This window comes from Dromaius novaehollandiae, chromosome 1 (genome assembly GCF_036370855.1).
Source record: "Dromaius novaehollandiae isolate bDroNov1 chromosome 1, bDroNov1.hap1, whole genome shotgun sequence".
NCBI classification, from domain to species: Eukaryota; Metazoa; Chordata; class Aves; order Casuariiformes; family Dromaiidae; genus Dromaius; species Dromaius novaehollandiae.
This window is the reverse complement of record NC_088098.1, coordinates 24,049,782-24,073,916: the sequence shown is the minus strand read 5'-3', so window position 1 is coordinate 24,073,916 and position 24,135 is coordinate 24,049,782. Positions and strand designations below refer to the sequence as shown.

At 37.7% G+C, this 24,135-nt stretch overlaps 1 protein-coding gene across 1 annotated transcript in view; it reads right to left on the bottom strand.

Moving 5' to 3' along the window:
• ASZ1 (ankyrin repeat, SAM and basic leucine zipper domain containing 1) overlaps window positions 1-21,425 on the bottom strand; it is a 40,594-nt gene extending 19,169 nt beyond the window's left edge. Inside the window, exons 1-6 of the mRNA XM_064511621.1 lie at window positions 21,348-21,425; window positions 19,616-19,712; window positions 15,029-15,151; window positions 11,268-11,379; window positions 2,551-2,662; window positions 1,545-1,679 (exon numbers count right to left, since the gene is read on the bottom strand). Coding sequence (XP_064367691.1) covers window positions 1,545-1,679; window positions 2,551-2,662; window positions 11,268-11,379; window positions 15,029-15,151; window positions 19,616-19,700 — 567 coding nt within the window. The 5' untranslated portion in view covers window positions 19,701-19,712; window positions 21,348-21,425. The remainder of the gene's footprint in view (window positions 1-1,544; window positions 1,680-2,550; window positions 2,663-11,267; window positions 11,380-15,028; window positions 15,152-19,615; window positions 19,713-21,347) is intronic.
• Window positions 21,426-24,135: the final 2,710 nt, after the last annotated feature.

The window sequence follows — 24,135 nt, the reverse complement described above, 5'->3', positions numbered from 1 at the left end:
TATCAAGAGCATTTCTGAATTAACCTAATTTCCAGCACAGTGATGAACCGGCACAGAGCAAAACAGAGTATGCAGTGTAGTATTCCAGAAATAGTGTAGTTTTCTAAAAAAGTTAGCACCCACCATTTGAGAAACGACACACCAACAACATGACCATTTTTGTGGTTTGTAGACAAAGAGTTCTACACACTCAAGGCAGTAAGTTTTCTAAAGAGCATCAGGTACCTATTTTAACATGTTTCCATCTCCAGTGCATATATGGACCCATATACATCTATACATACACACGCATATACATATGTGAGAAAATATCTCCCCTCACAGACGTAGTTTCTGTACCCATAGTCTTCATGACAACACAAGGGGCTGTCAACAGTCCAAAGAGCAGACACCCAAGCTGGAAGAAGCTCATGAACATTACATACCTCAGCTCCACCTGTAAGACCTTGCAGTTACTGTGTGAAAGTTAGCACATCACAGGTCAAGAAGCAAAGAGGCAAGATCCATCATCTCTTAAGTGTGAGGAGCCTGTATTACCTCCAAGTCAGAGAGAGTCCTGTTCTATGATTATATGGAAATAGCCTGCTGAACTAACATGTCCTTTACCAAATGCAGAAAGAATTTGTAGCCCCTTTCAGTAAACTCAGTTGACAGATCACTGAGCCTCAGATGCTGATGCTGCTAGCCTACAGCTTTGTGCATAGTTACCATTTTTGTTCCTGCCTAGTCCCCTGGAGTCTGCCAGCAGAACAAATATGCCACAATTAACCAAACTGAATGACACACTTTTAAAGAACAAGTCCTAAATTCTAAGTGAAACTGATATTCCATGATGATGGAGATGGCTGACTGTAGCCATCTGTCATTGCAAAAAAGCCACATCACTGGTAAGAACAACTCAAGACAAAATACACAGAAATCTCACTGATCCATCACACCATCTGGTAACAACAGTAAACAGATCTATTTTAGGGGAATATCTGTTGCCTTCAGGAGCACTTTCTTTACTCTGATAATTAATGACTGCTTTTCCAATGATTTTTTGACCAATTTACCTTAGTTTAGCCTGTCTTCCCTCCTGAACACCAATTTTGAAGAGGGTCAGTACGTACCACCAAACCCCCATATCCATCTTTATTTTCAGCCTTTTCACTTGCAAATTCAATCAGGAGTTTCACACTGCAATTTACTTTGATATCTGAGTTCTCTCATGTAATGTGGGTCTTTCCTGTCTGACCAAGTATTTTACTCTATTTCATATCAAAATTATTAACATGAATAATCTCTTGCTATGTACTGCAAATCTAAAGCTAAGAATTCTGAAAAAAAGGTTCCCACAAAAACATTACCATGTAACATTTAAGGCACCAAGAAAATTCAGAGTATAACATAAAATAGCCTATGTAAATGTATTAGCATATGTATTCACCTAGCTGATATAATTCAGCTACTTCAATAATACTTTCACAGGAAGTAATACAATTAATAGAACAGATTTTTGAGGCAAAATACAGAATCGGCATTTCAAAGAGAAAAACAAATACCTCTGAATGTTTATTGATTTTTGCCAGGTCTGCTGCTGTTTTCTCATCCTTAGTCTGGAGATTTTTGTCAGCTCCAAGCTCAAGCAACTTAAAAATTACGTTTTTATGTCCATGACGTGCTGCCCATGCTAAGGCCTGCATGAGAACAACTTCGTTTTACCAAGTGAAGCCACACACATTTGGCTTCAAAAGAAAAAAAAAGAAAAAGGACCATAGCTTTTTGAGAAAAAAACACTTCATGCAGAAAGTACACATTAAGAATAGCTCCACAAATTGTAAGAATTGTAAGTCACAGGAATATTATCAACTCTAATGTTACACTCAACTAGACACTCTTAAGTAGACATGAGAGAAAACAGTCACAGTAAAGCCTCAAGTGCCTTAAGATATTCAATTAAGAGTTAGAATGCAAGATCTGAGTATAGATGACAGATGTACAAAATCAGATTTAATTCATTTTCTTTACATACATCATAAAGAGACCTTTTTCACATACACTCCTATGCCTACAAGTCCACTTGACAGATTGTTGAATTTTACACAAATTAAGATTATCTTCCTTTACAAGGCTACTTAAATACAAAGGCTTTTTTAAGTGCAGGATCACAATGGTGAATCTCGAGAATAAGTAGCCAATGCAAGTTTGAAACTACATATTGGGCGGCTCTCAGAATGTTGTGCTCCACAACAGTTCCACACATAGTTAATCCACACACAGTTAAGTACTCAGGATAGGCAAACCATGCAAGATTAGGTACATAGGGACTAAAAAAGAAAAGAGGTTCAATCTGTAATACAACTTTCAAAATTTTTCTGATGTGGCAGAATTTGGAATCAAAGACAAATAGAGTAAAACAATCTAGCAAGGTGGTGTAAAGCAGAAGTGTATAACAATGAGTATTTGGAGGTATTTTTGTTTCTAAGGTATACTTAGAAACAAGTTTATGGGTTCCTGCTTTTTAAAAATGTTGATATTAGTTGAAAGACACAGAAGTAAATCACTTACTGAATATCCATTTTCATCTTGGGCATTAACGTGCGATCCATGAGCAACAAGAATAGCAACAACCTGAGGATAGCCTTTTCTAGCTGCATACATCAGTGGAGTCATTTGTCTCCTGAAAAGAAAGGGAAAGAAAAAAACAAATAAAACACCCCCACTGATTTCAAGATGTCAAAATCCAACTGCATAATCAGGTACAGCACCCCAACTCTGTAAAGAGTTTCTGTTCTATAGAATACTTAAGCAGAGAATGAAAGCCCGAGACACCATATTCATGCTTCAGCACATGGTTCAATTCAACAGAACTTCCAGATGCAACTCATTTATTTCCAAATAGCATTTTTAAAATGTTTTAGGAGTTGGTATTTATTCTCTGATTGAAATGAAGTCAAAAGTCAAGTGTATTCCTAGACAAGAAGGAAACAGAAAGCTAAGGAAATCTCTTCCAGAAGTTTAGAATATAGGCTCATAGTACTTCTGGAGAAAAAAGTTAAAGAATATATTGGTGTTTTATCATCTCCAAATTCAAGCAGTGCATTAAAACACAAACAACCTTAACAATTCCTAGCTGTGAAGTGTTACAGTAACTTCGTGACTAAAATACTTCTGTTCTGGTTCTGAACTACATGAAACCAGTTTTTAAAGACTGTTTTTCCCCCTCTCCCTTCTTCCTGCTGCTACCACAGACCTAGTGGCAGACTTCTCATTTAGCACATGGTGCAGCTTAACGAGAAGAAAATGGGTAGATTATAGTTTCTGCTCTACTCTACTAAAAGCAGAGAATTTCAGCAAATGGTCCATACATTTTTTCCTTCAATTGAAATTCATTCTAAAAAAGTGGCAATGACTTTTACATTTTACTTCAAAAATTATTTTTAGAGAACACAATTGAAGTGACAGATTTTACATACAGATTAATTTAAAATGAAAGTTCTGAAAAGAAATATTAAAGTTTTGTGGAGGGCATGTTATAAAATGAAATTAAATATTTAAAAACTAATAACTATGTGTATACTCGTATAACCTCTCTGATAAAAACAGTATAAGCAAAAGAATCACAGGTGCTGAACAAGTGAGTGCTTACAGAGATCACCCTTTCTATTCTATTTTTAATATCCCCAAAAGCATTATAAAAACAGTCTACTGATCTGAACAGATGCATATATGTTTCTGTTGAGAAGCTCATAAGATGAAGCAATTCTGGATTGCTCTGGAGATTTTGAAAGAAAAAAATATTGCTGAAAAGCTTCTGTTTTAGAAAAATCTCTCTCAAGATGTCTGGCACACTTATTTTTTGGAGAAGCACTATATCATGGAATTGAAAAATATGTTGTATTGGAGAAGAAAGATGTCTAGTTCCTAATTACTATAACCAGTTCTGAGTGAAAATATTTTACAGATGATGTTCAATTAAAATTATTTATTATAGCTTAAAATGCAATTATTTTACAGAAAAAATATTATGCATTGTTTGCAATGTATACCTCTGTGACAAAAATCTGCTGGCAAAAGATTATTCTATTTTGGTAGGAAGCAATTTGAGGGGAGGAAAGTTTTTCCAATACTGTGCTGCTTAATGAGTTCAATAGCGACCACTAGAGGGACCCTGAAAAGCACATGTAAGTGAAAGCAGCAGTCCTAAAAATGCTGATTTTTGCTTCTTTCAGAGTATTGCTAGAACTAAGGCCTTGCTCATCTTTCTTTGCTACTTCTCACTCACAAAAAGTCTGTAGAGACAGTATTTCGTTTCATGCAAGCACAGTTAAAAGTTCAACTGAAAAAATTCCAGACATATTATAAATCTGAAAGACCCTTATGACAGGGGAAAAAACAGTTAATTACTTAGAAATAAGCAAAATGAAAAGTAACTAGGCCTTCCCAAGACACACATGCAGAAAGAGAAAGGTTTCTGGTAATGTAATGAAAACAGACTTGCATCAGTCTAGAACTAATTCAACTTATTCTATCAGCCCTTCAAAAGAAGAAGTTCCAACTGGATGTGAGGAGCAACTTTTTCATCACAGGGTCAGTCAAGCAGTGGAACAGGTTGCCTGGGGAAGCTGTGTAGTCTCCATCCTTGGAGGTTAGCCTCCAGACTGAAGACCAGACTGAACAAAGCTCTGAGAAATCTGGTCTGATGTCACAGCTCACCTGGCATACTACTGCTTTGGAGTAGGAAATGTGATTAAATTGCATTTACGTAGCAATAGATATGAATGGGTACTGTTTCATTCCTAAGACATGCTGCATAACCGCCACCTCAGGAAGCAAGGTCATTTAACATGTATGTCCACAAGAGGGAGACTAGAGCATTGGGGAAAACAAATCTTGTTTTCCTAACCCTGCAAGATACCTCCTCCAATAAGACAGCAAACTTTAAGATGCCAAATCCAGTGTTTCTTGCTAAAGCTGAAGAGAATTTAAATGCATTTGCACAATTTATTCTGCAGTCTAAAAAATGTACATAACAAGTATAGTGATAACCATCTAAATAAAAGATTGCATTAACGCCTGACCTGAAGAATCCACTGGTCATTTTGAAAGATCTTGTAGATACTCTAGTTTCAGTAATCTGACACGGAGCTGACCCTCTTTTCCAAATACTCGAAAAGCCCCTTCACATGGCACAATTTGCCACATTATGTTTGCTCATATTGAACACAATATTCAAGTGATACTCAATGCAAAACAAATACGAATCTTAAAAGACATAAGCAACTTAGCAATGTCATTTAAGCGCAATGTTTGTTCTAACTGTATTTGCTTCCAGCTATGCAATATCTAAATAAAAACAAGGAAATTGCATGGTCTCATTCTTCATCTTTTAGTCTCCCTGTTTTTATGCTAAGTCTGGAGAAAAAGACAACACCAGAAGGCTTTTCCATTCTTAGGACCATCCATCTATACAAACTTACACAACACTTTCTTATAGGTCCACTTCCTCCTGTCAAAATAATGGAGAAAAATGCAATCACAACGGAACAAGCAGTGTTGAATAGTCCTGACAGCTATCAGCACTTGAAGCACCCCAGCATGGGTAACCATGTGCCAGGATAAAAACAGGTAATACAGTGAGACAGTTTTCTCACTGGAAAGTGTTCCGAGTACCTGTCTGTATTACTAAGTTTAATTCATGGTGCAGAATTGACCACACCTGGCAAATACATATTCTTAGGTTACTCTCTTCCACAAAAAAAAAAACCACAACAAAAAAAAAAAACCACAACCTGTCTTCCTACAAGATTTCGGAATGAAGGGGAAAGGGAACAAAGGCAAACAGAAGATGCTTTCCTTCTAGACACAGGTCTCCTCCCATTGGGGAGATTTCTACAGAAAATTCAGTATTTCAGGCTGGTGATCTTGAGAAGTGTAAGCTATATTTAAAGTTTCATAACTGGATGGATGTTTCTGGACTGGTGCATCACTAACATCAGGAAAAAAATACAGCAGATTAGTGTTTTTCTGCAATCTTTTCTTCTTGAGATCCCAAAGCAAGGAAATAATGCTATGAGGCACTCTAATCTTTTAGTCTGTTGATCTGCAAACTGAATACTGCTTCAAATAACCTGGAAGCATCTTCAGAAGTTCTTGGAGGCAGTTCCATCACTCCAGCACTGCATACTATGCTTGGAACTAAGAAAGGAAACAGTAACAGTGTGTCTACAGCAACCAGAGGAAAGCTATTTGCTCCTTTTCCGCTTATTGGGATTTTAAGGGGGAAGGTGGGAAACCCTATACAATAAATAGAATTGGAAGAACATACTTTAGTGCACTGTGGGCTGCAAGACACTTTTCTTAAGCACCACCTACTGGAGCAAGGTAGGAGAGTATTCTACCTTCTTGAAGCAGAACAGAATGCAACTTACAGCTCTAATAAGGTGGGGCAGAAAACATGGCAGGCTTAGTTCCAGGATTTCTAGTTTTAAGCTTTGTTTCAGATTGCCAATTTTATATCCTTCTGCTTCTCAACTCTGTCTACATGATTGTTTTAAAATAAAAGAGATACCCATATAAGTTTTCCAGCACAAAGAAGTTGAAAAGGTAGAAAGCTACAAAGTTATCTTCATATGACCAAGTTAAAAAAAAAAAAAAAAGAAAAAAAAGAAAGAAGGACGTGAATAAGAAAGGGATAATAATTTAAAAAGGGCATGGCAGAATTCTACGCTATGATGTTTCCATTCATCCTTCTCTGTCCTCCTACTGTGTCACCCCATCACATTTTTACAAGCAAGCTTGTCTAGCTAGGGATAAAGAGGACAGGCACATTCTGATCTAAAGTAATAGAACAAATGAGTTATCCACAGGATTAGAAACCTCTCAGAGTGTTTTCAACTTTGCTTTCAAAGTGAGGGTAAAGTCTCCAGTCGAGAAATATAGAACACGCATGGGAAATCTACTCCACTTACCTGATGAAAGAACAATTCTGTACCAAAACCACCCAAAATATCATGCAAATAAGCCATGAAAAGAGTAAGCTAGTAGCACAAATAATAATTCTAGCATATTTGGGATTGAATGTTGCTGTATAACACTAACAAACTCCAATACCAGTTTTGTTTTTCTTTGACACAACGGCTGCTCAGGTGACATTCCAAGGCACCTGAAGACACTGCTCCAGTCAGAACGCTTCTGTCAAAAGCAGCATCTAACATTGGCACCGTCCCTGAGTATTTTATACCTCTGCCCAGAATCTGTGCGCAGCACTACTAAGTCTGTTGGTTCCCAGCTCAGTACTAGCTGGGAAAGGTCTAATCATTTATTTCTGATTCTAGACTCTCCCACCTAACCAAAATAGCTGACAAACAGGCCTCAACACTTGCATTTAGAAGTCACCCTTTCAAACTCATTTGTACGACTTATCTTCTTTGGGTCTCTCCCCTTTGGTCATACATTTATGATTGTTGTGATTTTTTCCTAACTCAGATATGGGAAGGGAACAGACTTGTGGACATTACCCATCTGCACACAGTACTTACGTAAATATGGTTGTTTTTCCCCCTTTTTATTTAATCCCTCTGTGCTGATATGTGAGCAACATAATGAAGTATGTCCTTCTGTTCTGAATTCACAGTGCTAAAATAATAAACTCCCAGAAAGTAATGAGGTATGCGTGATATCACAAGGTACCTTTTTTTTCTGAAGTAGAACAAAAATCTTTACTCAATCAGTATTAAACTTTATTTAAATGCCCTGATATTCTTGCCATAAAATGCACTGTAGCGCAGTAACTTTTCCCAGGCTATTTACCTTTACTGAAATGTACTATTTGTCATTTGGCAAAAGTTAACCATCACACAACGATAACGTCAAGGTCTTCGAAATTATTATGTGGCAGTGCAGATTTACTATCTTATCAGCAGCAATAAATATCTTGCTAAAATTGAAGTGTTACACAATTGCTTTATTCCGAGTATGCAACCTGAAAGAGAGACCTACCTTTTGAACTAGGCAATATTAAGATGCACATTTCCCTCTTCCATTATCATCTTCTCAAGAGGGCAAAATAGACTAACACTTTCATTGTAAAAGCATTTTTGATCCTCCTCAAAATTACTCTGAATGTAAGCATAAGTGAACATATTTAGGCAAACAAATACCATACACATTAAAATATAAGCACTATTCAAGTATGCATTCACATATATGAGAGTATGCTTCAATTTCAACTTTAAATCTTTATAAAGACACAGGTCTAGCTTTTTCAATATTCACCTAAAAATCTACAGAATTTCTAAACACTTTTCTTTAAACACACACAAATTTCATAACCTGTTTCACAGCAGAAACACTAAGGGGAGGCTTAGTCACTGAGCAGGACCTGATTGCGTTAGAAATTAAGAGAGAAGAAAAAATCCAAACAGAAACAAAATCCAATACACATCCCATACAGAACAAGAGACAAAGCTTATTTCAAAATATAGGAGGTTTCACTCATTCACCTATTTGGATCTTCTAACAAAGAGCTACTGGCATGAACCATCAATTCCAAATGCTCTCCTCACCTGCAAAGCCATTAGGTTTCTTTTACACTACTTTAAGTAAACAAGAACTTGGAGGATGTCATCAAAACCCAAGTATACTAAACATACTATTAAATGCAGCCCTAGCAGCAGTTTTGTAATTTATCAGTTGGTCATACCTTTTCCTCCACCCTCTAATGAAATAACAGCTTAACATTATTAAACCAATGTACTTTCAGGAAAGCACTGCAGGTTAAAAAGAGTTTTAAGAAAAGACTGCCCAACTTTTTACTGTCCTTACAAAAGGATGCAGTATACCATTACATTTTAGAACAGGAGGAAGGTGAATGATGCAAGACAAGTACAACAAATTTCTCAGGATAGTATTCACTTAAAGCACAGATAGTATAATGGCTCTACAAAGACTTTACAGAGCATCTTACAATGCCTTCCTGTATTACCTAATAATTACTTTGTTTCTTGTTTATCTTTCAAACTCCTTCAGTTAGCACTTGCACTTTGATACACTCCATTCTCAGACAAAATTGTTTTTATAGCCATCAGTATTTAGTTCCTGATTTTGATTCAGTAAAATACCAGAAGAAATGTTGCTCTACTTGTTGATACCTTCTCCTCAGTACTGTTTTTCCAAACACATTATGTTTCTGAGACTGCACTTCAAAAATCATTTTGACATTTCTCACTAGTGCTTCCACCCCATGCACACTTAAAGAATCAGAAGGGGGTGGGGGGAAGTTTCAGTGTATCATCTCCAAATCAAGTGAAATCAAGAGTCCACACAGGCTGCCCTGCCAGCTTAACAGAGAGTGAATAAATACCAACCTTTCAGTACTACATCAAAGTAAGTACTCAGCTTTGCATTCACACACATTTCAGTTGTTGGTGGACAAAAGAGAAGTTGAACTCTGTTCTTAGAATGATATCTGTTCTTAAGTGCTGAGACAACCAAATACGACGTTTAATTCTTAATACAGTCCTTAAGCTGATCACACAGGAAGGAATCTCACAATAATCTCAACTCATTGACAATTCTGATGTCCTCTTATGGATAATATGGAAATGCAGAACAATAATAGCATGGACAAAGTGGGACTGGAGCATCACTCAGGTCTGTATTGAGTCCTTATCCTCATCCTTTAGTGGTTTTCCTCCCACTGTTTCAGAAGAAGTAGTTCTAACAATGGAGCAGCAAGCACAGACCTCAGGTATTGGGAAGGAAAAAGGGCAGCACAAAGATTTTTGAAAAATCTAGACCTTGATATCTAACTTCTACTCTTGTTTGGTGCAAATTTGGATTGTCACATTATCATCTCTTTATTTGAGAAAGATTACTCTTCCCAAAGTGAAAAAAACCTGAACACAATATTTGATGTACACAAGCATAACTCATATACTAGCACAAGATCTTAGGGTGCAAAGAAAGATAACAAATAAATATTTGTATATAAAACCAACTATGCATAACACACACTAAGTTTATAAATAAGGTTTTGCCCTTAAAATTCTTATCTCTTGTGTCAGAATCCAAACTTTTTTCCAAAGCTTAGGCAAAGGCCTTTAAAGCGTAAACTAGCAGCTTTGCACTCTGGCTTACATTTTCAAGCACTCAGGACAAAGTTTAATGACGCAGAGACTTACCCCATTTTTTTTCAAGCAGATTGTTTAACGCAATACCCAGTTATCTGAGGGCAACAATATGTAATTATTTTAGAGTTTGACGCTTCCGTTCTTTCATGAACGGTATCTGATAGAAATGAATGGCATTTATTTTTTTATATCACACAACAGTGACACTTCAGCATAACTATGTTTCCTCCCTGCCTATCAATGATATGCTTACAATGAGGTTCAGGGCCCAACAAAACATTTGAACTCTACTAAGGAGAATAAAGGGGCCTCCCAATTCTCTGTTTTTTTTAAAAGAGATACACAATCCAGATACCTCAGGTAATGAGAGTTTAGTTTGTGGTGAAGCAGTAAAAGAGCAGTGGTATAAAGAATGAATTTTAGTTAAGTGCAGAACAGGCAGACTCAAAGCTGACCAGAACATTATCTTCTTTTCTTTCCAACAGAAGGAAGACAGTTTATCCTGGGTCAACCCAGAATTTCTTTCTTTTTAATGCAAAATGAAACACTGAATCAGGCTAAGCAACTACGGATAGCTCACAATGTACTGCCTCAGATTGCTGAGGCATAAAGTGGTAAATCAAGAAACAAGCTGTTTGTTTTTTAAAAGGAGATTAAATCATGCTTGCACTGGAGGAAATGTATTTTACTTACACAGGAATTTACTTTTTCATAGGTGACTCTCTCAGAGGAATATACCTAGAAACCCACAAAAAGCTCAAAAAACGTGAATTTAAATTAAGAATTAACTCTTTTACACCACATGCTTATACAGAACAGGAAATGTTATCTGGGAAGGGCAGAGGATGTATTTTTTGAACTTATACTATGGACAATCAAGGGTATTGTAAGATTTATTTTTTCCTCAATTTTTATCTTGTTCAGCTGGGGAACATACTGTGATTTGGTAAAACTGATCACACTTTATTACTTACTTACTCAAATGAATAACTGTACTACGAGAAATAAACAATCCACACATCTTTCTGTATATAGACAGCAGTGAAGTTACAAAAAGCTAATGAAGTATACATCATCTGTGGCAACAATTATGGCTAGAAGGACATCTCTGTGTATTAATATCAAATTTTAGGCTGTATTAACAGATTTTACCTGCAAGCAAGGTTAGGATCAGCATTCCTTGACAGAAGTAGTTCTACAGTCTTCAAAATCTTTTCCTCCGAAGCACGTGCAGTACATGCTGCCATCAGCACAGTGTACTTTTCTGTTTTGAAAATTAGAGAATTGCACACATAAGCACCATGCTGATCCAGAATTTCCTTTAAGAGCCTTTACTTTTGTTATAGTTCAGTTATTAGGTTCTGATACACTAAGACTCTTGGGAAATGGTAGAATTATCAAGTCAGATAAAATCATCTGAGAATAGAAGATAGAAAGAGGAAATGGAAGTGGTAGAGCATCTGTCCCTACTGAAGATGAGGATGCTTCTTAGCTGCCCCAAAAAACAGTCAAAGCTTAACTTTAGATGCTTGTTTCTCAAATCTTAGTCCATACAAGTAGACTCATTTCCTATCCCCCACCCCCTAGAAAAGGAAACAGTCAATGAAAGAAAGAGCTTAGAGGAAGTTAACTGCAATGGACAAAAAAAGTGCATGACATATATTTATCACTCACTAGCACTATCAGTTTTAGAGAAGATTGAGGCCCATACAACGGACAGTTCGAGTAAGAAGCATTTACTAAACGGCTTTAAGAGAAGGAACTACATTTCTAAACTAGACTAGACTACTACTGTGCACTAGTGGCAGGAGGAGGATTAAAAGAATGTTTTTATAGATGTTCTTTTCCACAGCTACAGTAAAGACTCATGAGGAGAAACCAGCGTATCTGCTCCAGCTCTGAAGCCAGCTGGGTGTTACATTCTACTGTTGGTCATGAATCAGAACTGCACACTGCAGCTGTTTGTCCACAAAACGGGGGGGGGGGGGATCTCCTTTCCCACGGTTCTCCTATAGAGATGTGGGAAACATTGCACCTCAAGGACCTTAGTGAGCTATTTGGCTCTAGAGTCAATTAGAAGACTGCCATTTGAACAACTGCTCATTTTGCTTGTTGCACAAACTTGCATACAAGTTCAAACGTGCCTTTAGCATTTTAACAAATTTTTAACTGTACATATCTTAGAGCATACCATGCAGTATTACAACATCTTTTCTAACTTTCTGGTAGAAATTTTAAGACTGTGTATGTGCTAGTACTTTTATTTCTCAGCTGAGGTTTGGAAAACCTGAGCTCAGGTTTTCATAAAAAAAATTTAAAACTTGAAGTGATGTACTTTATCACAACATCCAAGTCTCACCACTTTTTGTCCCTGAACAAAAACCCAATATCTGAGTTTTGTGTTTAAATTCATCTGGGTTTTATACACCATCTTGTAATTTTCAACTATCTCATGCAGAAGTTCTAACACACACAAATCAATATATTAAATGAATTCACAGAGTCACTTAAACTCCTGAACAGTAAGCAATTAACATTTTAGTAAACTATCTGATACACTGGCTGACAGATTCTTACTCAAAATGTCTAACGTGGTTATCAATAATAATGTGAACTGAAAACTGGCAGAAGGACACTTCAAACAAAAGGTAGCGATAAGCTCTGTTAGTCTGGGAATGGTATCTAGGAGGAAATTGTAGTTATATTTGTATTCAGTATTTCAGATGGTGATAAAGAGTGGGAAACTGATTTCTCTGTATCATACCTACAGCTCATACATCTGGAGAAAAGAAGGGGAAGAAACATGTCAGAATAATCAGGTTTCTCTTCTTTTGCAGAGAAAAATTTTTGGAGTTTGAAAAAGGGATTAGTTTATGTTCAGCCTGAATGAAAAGAATCTAGAGGAGCTAGTGAATTAATTTACATCTCAAAGATGCTGCATTCTGATCCCATCACATATTCAATCCTACACTTAGTTCCTTGTTCTTCATGACTACCAAAGTTCATTCTAATATTAGGGTAGACTTAAGTAACCAGCTTGCAAAGAACAATTGCAGTGTGACTAGAGAGGATTACTAGTACAGCCATTATTAGGATTATAGGCATTATAGGATTATTAATATAGGACAACTTAATTGATTGCCAGCTGATATAAAACAACCAGCAACACTAGTAATTTCAGTACCACTTTAGGATGGCACAGCTATTACTGAACACATGTGGCCTAACCTAAATCAGTCAATGACTTGCAAGGCTGTTCCTGGCTGGTCTGTATTCTACTGCCCATAGGACCTACCTACTGTTTTCCTACACACGCTAAAAGGGAATGAAGCTGAGAAACTTGATTCTAGCAAACTGCCACTTAGGTCAAACGCTGACAGTCACACTTTGAAAAAATATCCTGCATGTTGGTTAACTGCTCAGCTGAGACTGCTGCCCAGAGAAGTCTGTCCAATTTGCAGCTCTTTACAGCCATAAACAACATATATCATAAGCAGGCATGAGTTGTAGGAAGCCACATGAAGCTCTCTGAAGTAGGTTACAAGGATAGCAAAGCAAAGACATGAATTGTTTTTGGTACAGGTAATCTACTCTCATCTCGTAACTCTGATCAGTTCCTATGAAGTTCAAGAAATTATTTAGTACCATCTGCACTTCAGTCTACTACTTCTACTACTACTAAAAATATTGGCAAGTTACCAGAAAACAAAAGCAGTGTTTTTATGAGCCTCTTATTGTGTGTCAAATTAGTTTCTTTTGTATTGCAAAGTCTTTTCTTGGGCTTGGACAAATCTTCCAACAGAACAAAAGAGAAGAAAAATAACCACAGTTTAAGTACGAAAAAGTTATTAATAAGCTATAAAAGTTGACAGAGCAAGTTATAAGACGTATTTCTTTAGAAGTTCCATTAAACTCTTGGAAAAAAAGAAAAGAGTGGTCTAGCAACACAGTGAAGAGGAGCTTTCACTTAATAGAAAAATTATTTTAGAGAAAGTCCACATTAGTTTATCATGAACTGGACAGCTATTCCTGTGGGCAAATTATTTCTCCAACCAAGGCAAAGGAGAACTCCTACTATTTGTTACCACCTTTCAGATCTGCCCTTTGAGCTGCTCTTTTGTAGTTAAAAAAATTAACCTAAAAAACAGTACATTTTTATTACTGTGGTCTGAAATAAGCAATCGCACGAGCAGGTCAGCTGGCGTATTTGAAAGGCCAGCGTTGAGGGGCTGGAGAGCAATAAACTGTAACAAACGCAGCCGGAAGAGAAGTGTCCATTACAGCCATTAGAAGGTTAGACTCGATTAGGTTAGATTTTGAAATCTTCTGGAATGAGCCCATGTCTTTATCATATATTGAAGCATTTAACAAAAGTAAGTACCAATCCTGCTTTGGGATTCTGGCTAGTTCCTGCATGTACATGCTTCCTGACAGGAACAAACTAAGGAGGTGCTAACTCTGCAACTTTATCCTTTAATTCTTGATGTTCCCACTCTACAACTTTATCCTGTAATTCTTGAGCAAGTATTTCCAAATGCTGTTTTTTAAAAAGCACTGGGGTGGGGAGTGTGGTGGTGGGCAGGAAAAGAGAGACAGAGAGATCAAGAAAAAACATCAACTGAATCCAGCAGTTCCAAGAAAATTTTTTACTTTAAAAACTAGCTAAGAAAGCACAATATGGTGTACACATCATCACAAAGTCCCCCCCCCTCCCCACTGAGTATCCAAGAGCAAGGAGCTACATACTATTATTACACTGTCAATGTATCTTGACTATATTTTGTAATTTTGGAAGTGTAGGTCCCAGCTCCATTCTGGACCTTGCTTTTTTCCTATGTATGTAAACAGAGAACAAGGATAGGACAATGTCTAGTACTGAGAGTCACTGACCACTAATTTCATTCACATCTTACTTATTTCAAAGCTTGCATTAGCTCCTCTGTCCAGGAGAAGACGCACTACTGCAACATCAGCCACACTGGCAGCATACATCAGGGGAGTCCATCCAAACTGAAAGCTGGATTCTATGCTTATACCTGTCAAAATTTAAGATACTAAAATCATAAAGTTATACCAAAATAAATACAGATTTTATAAACTTCACATACACAGTTACCATAGTTACTGATTTGTGCTTACACTTGTGTTTATTCCTATGGAGAGAAAAATCTCACTTATACCACTGTTGGTTTTTTAAACATATTTTAACGGTTAAAACATCTGGAGTACCAGAAAACAAGTTTTAGAACTGACCCCAAGGAAGCCCAGTTCTTTATTCAAGTAGTTAATCACCACAGAAAAGTTACATTAAAAAAAAAAAAAAAGTAAGGGATACATTTACCGGCAAAAATAATTTCAGAGAAACGCATAGAATATCTGTTTTCTCCACTTAAGTACTACATCTTTCTTCAGGCAAAACCCAAGAACTTTGATTCTTGCCAAATCAAGCGATTTGTTGTAGAAACAACTTTCTCCTTGTACTATTAGGACCATATTGACTAGAGTTTTTCTGCTCACAGCTCCTTTTATTCTCTGCCTTTCAAGGCAGCTGGCTAGCATTGCCAGGCCAGTCTTGCATCCAGTACCAACAAAATATTATCTTGGTAGAACAGAAAAATAGAAGATAATGCAAGATTCATCACAATCACCAGATTTGTTAATTAATCTGTATAATAGCCACACCTTCCTCTGTGGTTAAAAGCAAGCTTGCCAGCCAGTCTGCGCAAATTCACCAACACTCATTTGACAACTTTCAAATAAAAACCTCTATACATTCTAAGAAGCACCATCTTTTCTTCAATTCTTCCTCAGAAGATTATTTCCTCTACAACATTTAGTTTCCATTAGCTGATTTCACTTTAGTCCAATAGTGATTCTAGATGGTCAAAAGTACTTATTTACAAGAGAGGACTCTGAAAAAACACAACCATCCTAGGAAATTTGTGACAGTCAAGCTGCATGTGTACCTTTTTATGCTAAATGTTTATATACTCTCCTTGCCATGGTAATTTGCCAAAGATGTGCTCAGCATGGCAAGCCAAAGGCAGCCAAGCTTAGGTATTAACAGGTTACCTTGTTTTGATTGTTGGACTATTTTAAGATCATGGCAGTTGTAGAAGTCATCTTTAAAGAGGAAACTTTCAATGAATGCCAGGTGCTGAAGCATTCTATCATCTCTAATCTCCAGCAAGCTACAGAAATCATGGGCAAATCTTTAGTGGTGCACACATATTAGCTCCAATCTTTAAAATCACAGCATTCCAATTTTCCTGTAGTACACAAAATAGGGCCCAGAACAGAGATGTACAAGAAGTTCCACTAAGCACCCCTTAGCAGCCATATCTGAACTTCCTTGTAGTCAAGTCAGCTCAAGAATCTATAAAGCCTGATATCCAATAGCCAACTGAGTCAACACTAGTAGGAAATGAGCGCTGGAAAGCTGGCACTCTGTCAGCCTTGAGTTAAGACTTCTCCTCTCAGGAGGAAAAGCAGTCCAAGTAACTAAAGCTCTCATCAAAATGTTTTAATATATAGTTGAACAATAGTGACAAAAGAACTATTTGGGATGCATATAGAGACTTATTCAAGCTTGGGACAGGATATTTTCCTGCTTTCTTTAGATATATAACAGCTAATATCTGCCACAATATTGGTGCTTTTTCTAAGAAGTTCCAAAAGTAGAATGATCTTTCTGGTAACAAAATGTCCAAGTTGCTTTACAGCTTGTTTTTCATGCATGGACTCCTGCGGTTTCTCTAGTGAGTGCCCTGAAGTATCATACAGTCTGGGTCACAATGCATCTGAGTTCTAGACCTATTTCTTCCCTCTATCTTTAACCAGGAATGGGGAGAAATATATTCTGGTCCCAAATCTGCCCTAGAGCAGAAACTATATGAAACATGTGAATAATGGTGAAGCAAAAGAACAGCAAGGGAAGAATGATGTTCCTTCTGTGATCAGCACAGTTTCTCTAGTACCTCTTTCAGATATTCTGCCGATTGTGGCTATTAATAGTAATAGTAGGAAGGTTGCTTTTATACACAAAAACATAATCGCAGATTCAAAAGGTTAATAAGGCAATGTCTGAAGACCTATGATCAGATTCCACATACAGCTTTTTATGCTAAATAACACCATCTTTGATAACAAAAATCTTGAGATGTTCAAAGACTTTGTTTACTTTAACAAGAGCTTGTAATACTAGAATCTGTTCACATTCAGACTCAAATTTCTCTGACATAAAAGTTGTAAAGTGCTTGATTTGGCACTTAGAAGTATCAGAAGGGAAATCTTTTGGTACTTTAAATAGCAGTACATATTTATTTTAAAATCTGTCAGCACTTTGTGCTTTGGTTCCCACAATACCTTATATTTGAGTTAAATCGGAGCTGCAGATGTCTCCTGCTGCTGGACCAGCAATAGTTCTCATCTTACTCAGGGTTCATAGTTCTAACCCAGCTGAAAAGTTACCCACTTTTTTTCCACAGTTTGCTTCTACTTTAGCTCCCTGAACTGGTTCACACAAGATCAGATGAGCTCCAGCACAAATGCAAAGATGGGATGGAACAGACTGCTGACAAAAGGAACGAGCATATGACTGTGGTATATGCCACCTTTAACGAGCCCAAACTGTTGTGAGGTCATAACTTTTAGTTCTACTTGAGGAGAACGAATATATGAATTACATGGTATGGAGTATTTTACCCCCAGAGCAGACTAACATGCCATTCAAAGTCATCTTTGCACCTGCTGCTCACTTGCGTTATTTTGTGACGCACTTCAGAACTTAGTACATTACCATTTTGCGCTTGCCTATCTCCTAAAGGAGGCCTGTGAAACGGCCTCAGCACTAAAGAGTCTTCCATCAATCACTAAGAAAGTCAGAAGATGACATGTTCTTATTCTATGTGAAAGAATAGCCACAACTGTTGCTAGGAAATCCACCTGTCCAACACAAACTGGGAATTCGCTCAAGCGCTAGTAGCAAGCCTCCTATAAGCTCCAGTGAACATACACTAGAAGCGACTGAATTTAGAAGCAAAGATTTCATCTGACTGAGCACAGATATTTTGGAGGACAATGTTACCTTTCTCCAGAAACATCTCCCAATTTGAGATTTATTACCTACTACTACTCTGCAGAGGCAGCATTGGATGTGTTGGAATTTTCCTGTTAGCCATTTTCTTAGGAAATTTATAGATCTTCTTGTGATACTTTGCCTTGTGCATTGCTGGGTACAGAATACCAAGCTACAGGAATCTTTTGCTTGACCTTATGTTCATACAGCTCCATATCATCATCTTCTGAAAGCGTAAAACAAACCATTATGTGATGGGCATCACCATGGAAAGGTTCAACGTGAACTCTTAATGCCTGAGTGAGCTACAATGAATTAAAAATGGAAGGCTGTAATATAAAACAATTAAGCCAGAAATCACAAAAAATTCTACCTATAAGAACAGATTTTCTCAAAGCAAGGGATAAGATACATTTCACTCATTGCTACATCCTTGAGTTTCAGCCTGTATAGCAGTTATGATTAAAAAAAAAAAATCATTCCTTACTGAGGTGAAAAACAATCTCCTTTTAAAAAGGCAAGTAACAACATTGTTTTAAAACTCAGAAAAACCTTACTAACTAAGAATCTGCTTTCTTCCAGCCATAAGACAGAGTTTCTCAGAGAACAAGCTCTCTGCTACTATATTCTGCTTGCTTGCTGAAGCAGAACTTCCTGACAATTATCGCTAGGCAGGTTATTCAGCTATGCAGTTTTGATTGCCCTGGATGCTTCAATAAGTGATCCAATCCTCCTAACACTGAATAATAGAAACACATTATAGAGAAATACTGAGTAACAAAAACAGGGAGAATGGCTGTTAGCATTGCAATGAACTAGTTTTTAGTCATGATTTGTAACAGTGACAAATGCCATACAAACCTTATTAGACCTTTTGGAATCACAATGTCTAGCCACGTTGCCAAGACAGCAGTATTACACACTGAGCATACCAGAAACACAATAATGCTGATGAGCAAGAAAAACAACATGGAGTTTCCAAACTGTGGAAGCATTAAAAACCAAATGAAAAAAAGAACCCCCAACAATACAACCTTCAACATCACGGTAAAAAGATCCAATGAATTTTCATTCTCAGTTTAAACCACTTCAAACTTAGTGTTTGTAATAGGACATTTTCAGATTCAAGACGCATCTGAAAACAAAGACGCCTTATTCCATAGTTCACACATTATAGCTCTGTAAATATTCAGGACTCCTGACTGATAACATGAAATAAATAAACTCAGATAAAATTTATTGGAATACTGCATGCTGAGTCACTGAAAAAAAAGTACCTTCATCTTTGAAATAAGAGTATCAGAAACATGGACATAGTCCTATATGCACCCAAGTAATTATTTTGAAATAGGAAACTTTTGAGCATGAAAAGTCTTGCTAATGTCAATTAAAAATATTCAGCTTCATAATTCACTTTGCTCACCCGAGTTTAAGAGTTCTTCGATCAATGATACATCACCACGAGTCAGAGCTTTCTTTAATGCATCATTCTTGTCTGCCTGCAACATTTGATCCAACTGCTAGGTAAGCAAAATAAAGTTAAGTCAAAATCAGGTAAATGTTTCAAGATAAAAAGAACAGCCTGACTTCTATATAGAAGTACTAAGGACCTCCATGAAGACAAAGCAGAGAAGGAAAAAATAAAAGGAAGGTAAGGCTTTCCTTCTTCCATCTCTACACACGTTTACGTTCTACTGTCAGAAATAAGTTAAAATTAAATTTTTAGAAAGATTCCATTCTCTGAAAATGTAACGATGAACTTTCTCAATGAACCTGCTATCCTTCTGCAGTGCTCTCATTTTTTCTGAACGCTATTCAATTTCAATTAAGATTCCTTTTCATCTTCTGGTGCTAAAAGAATGTTGCATCATGTTTCTTTACTTGTTTTCTACATTTCACATGTAGAGCAGCAAGGCACTAAAAAAAACATAGCTAGTATGATCAAAGATAAAAGTTATCATTTGGGGCAGTATAGCTCAGTGAGTAGCTATGTGGCTTAAGCCAGCAGGAATCCACTGCTGGAGAGGATGACTGGTCCCCCTCCCTCCTACGCCTATGGCAGCAGAGGTATTTGTGTTGCTGAATCGCAAGTGATTTGACAAAAGTGATCTGGCTGAAAAATGACCTGTTCCCCACCCCCCAAAAAGAACAGTTTTGGAATCACTCAGTTGCCTGATTCAGCAGCATCACAGATTAGTTCCAGATTAAAGCTGCAGATGTAGCTAAAGATTGTTGCTGTCATGACCTGGACTATACACAGTAGCTGCATACGTTGATAAGTCAAGCATTGTTCACTAGTGATACCTCTGCAGATAGAAAAGGGGAAGGAAAGAAGAGAAGCTATATCTCATTATAAGTGTTTGAAGTCACGACATGAAAACTCAGGATTATACAATTTTCCCTAGCATGCTGTATTCTATCTTTCCCATGACTTTTGTCTAGATCTTAATAAGCTCTTGGCACGTAGAAAACCATAAGCTAGAAGCAACCAAGCTTATAATTTAGCCTTATTTTCTGCTCTACTCACCCAACAGATTCTGAATAATGTATATTTTTGAGAGATTTAAAGATCTTGATTAAGTGATCTTGATTTAAAGATCAAGATCACGTAAAAAAAATGACTACCAACTTCAGCAGAGTACTGTAAGTTTTCAGTTTATTTCCATTTTCAAATTTCATACATGAGACAATCTAAGGGCTAAAAAGCCTTGCAGAATCTCTTTTCTCCTGACACCATCCTTTCTCAAATACAATAAAATCACATAAATCTTCATATTAATATGAAACATAGTTCAGAGATTTAAAATCTAAAACAACTTTCCAGGCCTCAGCTCTCCTTAAAATTTATTCTCATGCTCAAACAGTGACTGGAATCTTTCATTATAAAGGAGAAAAATACCTGGGAAAAAAGTTTTTTTTTAAAAAAAAGAGGTAAATAAAACCCTCCAAATTTGTTTTTTTGTTCATCCCTAGATTAAGGTGGCATCACCACCGTCATGCTAAAACAACCGGAGCGGCGACGCCAGCTGCGCCCTTGCCCCCCCCCCCCCCCCGGGCCCGCTGAAGGCCGCCAGCTCACCGCAACGGCTGACCGCCGCGGCCGGCCCGGCCCTGAGGCGGCCCGAGGGCGCCGGCAGCGCGGCGGCTTCGCCCACCTGCGAGTCCCGCCGCACGACGCCGATGTCCCAGCAATCCTCGTCGCTGCTGCTGCTCTCGTCGCCCCCCGCCACGACGCGCGCGCACCACCGCCCGCCGACCATGGCGCCAGGAACCGCGCTCAGGAAGCACGAAAGCCTCGCCTCTCCGCGCCGCCGGCGAGGCACGTGACGTGACGTGACCTGGCCGCGCCTGCGCTCGGCGCCGCTGCCTGCCCGCGTGCCGGGGGTGCTGTGTGCGCGTGCCGGGCGCTGCGGCGGTAACGGCCGCTGGCGTGAGGCGTGAGGCGTGAGGCGTGAGGCGTGAGGCGTGAGGCGTGAGGCGTGAGGCGTGAGGCGTGAGGCGTGAGTCACGTGTCGCGCGTCGCCGCCGCTGCCGCGTCGGAGTGCGAGTGGCGATTGCAGCCTGCGGAATGTCCCGAGAATTAGAAAAGGGAGCCGGCGGGCAGGTCCTGTATATGGTGGTGTTGCAGCATCAGGTACAAGAACAACATGAAACTTAAGTTTAAAACTTATGTTTTTAAGTGTGTGGGAATGTAACATGGCGTAGTAACCCCTGTCTGCTTTGTAGTGATGTTTGGTAATACAGTAGGCCGTGTACAAAATTTATGTTCTAAATCCATGATTGTTAAATGTATTTTAAATGAAAGGGAAAAGTTATGGCTTGCTTTCTTTTCTTTTTGTCATGGTTTATGCACTCTTAAAAAGCCATCAAGCTTTATGTATTATCAGGCAGTTATATTGCTTGTATGCGTGTATACATACACATATGTATACATACATACCTATATAGAACATATATGTATATATGCACACATGTATTTGTATATACATATGCATATGTGTATATATGTATCATATACACACATGTAAGTATATATACACTGTGATATAGCCAAGGCTTATGATGGTGACAGTTATGTGGAAAAGGTTGAACATCTGTGCGTACTGAGCTAAACTTTGACACATCTCCCTTCTCCCTGTGTTTCTATAGGCATTACTTTCAGTTTCAGAATTGTGTTTATGTCTTTTTCTAGTGAGAGATAATAATGCCTCACCCATCATAAGATTCATATAAAACTGTTCGAAAAACAGATTAGGAATAATGTTTTCTATTTCTCCCTCAAGCAAAACTGCTCTTTGAGCTCACAGCAGGCCTTATCTGACTCCGAAATGAAATTCGCCTTCCAATTAATGAAAGAGGACAGAAAGAAAAAGTCTGGTTGCAAAGAAGAGGCAAGTGTTAGTACGGAATGGTGAATGTCATCCCTGCACTTGTAACAGAATAAAAGTGTTGGAGCTGTGCTCAGAACATATTAAGTGCTATAAAAATCCCAAGTATTCAAAAAATCATGGTCTGTGTGTTTTAGTTATGCACTCCTGAGATTGTTAACTACAGTTTTTTTCTGTTTTTTAGTTGCTTGTTTGTAAAATATATGCATAAAAATGTTATGTAAGTGAAACCATTAACAACGAGGAATTCTGGCATAGAGCTGAAAATTTTAAATCAGCTCTCATGAAAAAATTCCAGTTCTGGAAATTTTTCTATACTTAGAAATGCCAATACCTTCACTGTCACAGAAATGCTGTGTATCTTTACAGCCTCAGTAGAACAAAAGATGAATTCTTCTTCAAAAGATGAAAAAGGTGAATAAGATAAATTGTTACTGAAAGCCAACTTTAATATATATACCTGTATGTTTAAGGCTTAGCTTCATGTGCTTATTTTGGATTCAATTGCATGTACTAAACATTGCTAGCATTAGTTGAACAATAAAGATAACATTTATTGAATGCAATAAATAATCTTGTAGCTGTTTCAGTTCTTTTAAAATTGTAACTCTTAACCTCATAGAGTTTTCAGTTTTCTGGTCACAGTCCTGGAAATTATTCATGTCATTCTGCCTGCAGATAAAAAGAGGAATTTATGGCATTGCCATCTAACTTCTTTGGGTCTAAATGGGCTTTTCCTACCAGTTCTCCAAATAACAGTCTCCAGATCCAGGATCAGGGTTCCATAATAGTCTTTATTTAGTTCATCTGTGTTACAGAATGTGGGTTTGCTGGTAGAATCCATCTCTCTGGCTACCGAACCCAAAAGATAACTGACAGTGCCTTTTTACATTTCACCTGATGCATAACCAGTTAGAACCGAACATTCATGCACTGCTACCATCTATAGAGTCTGTACTTTTAATACACTACCAATTATTTCTTGCATGAGTATTTGAAGTTTGTGATATGTGTATCCTGGTTCAGGTTGCAAAGTTTGAGATCCCTTGTTTTTTTCTTTTTTCTGCATCATCTCATGCGCAATTTAAAATGTCACTACTGGCATCACTAGTGCAACTACATTCTTCTCCTTTTTTCAAAGGCTTTAAAAAGGCCACCCTCAGTAACAACCTTGCTAATCCTTAGTACTACAAAAGAACCTTCCAAAACCTCACAGTGCAGAACAGCCTCACAGCTGGTGTACCTGACAGCTGTTTCAAATGCAAACAGTCTAATAATCCAGAAACTGATACAAGATGATTTCTTATTGTGTATCTGTGTGGGACTAAAATCAGACACTATTATTGGTATGAATCCTCCCTTTTCTTTTTCACGCTCTTCTTGCTCTGGTTCATTTGTGACCTTGAAGTCTGTCTTCATTTTTCTGCTAATCAGCCTCTTTGTTAATAGTATGGTAAGTTCTGGCTGTCACCCAAATTTGCCAAACATCAGTATGTTTTTTTTTTCCACTTGCATTGGCTTCAGTGGGAGCAGTTCCCTACGTCTTGCTTCTCAC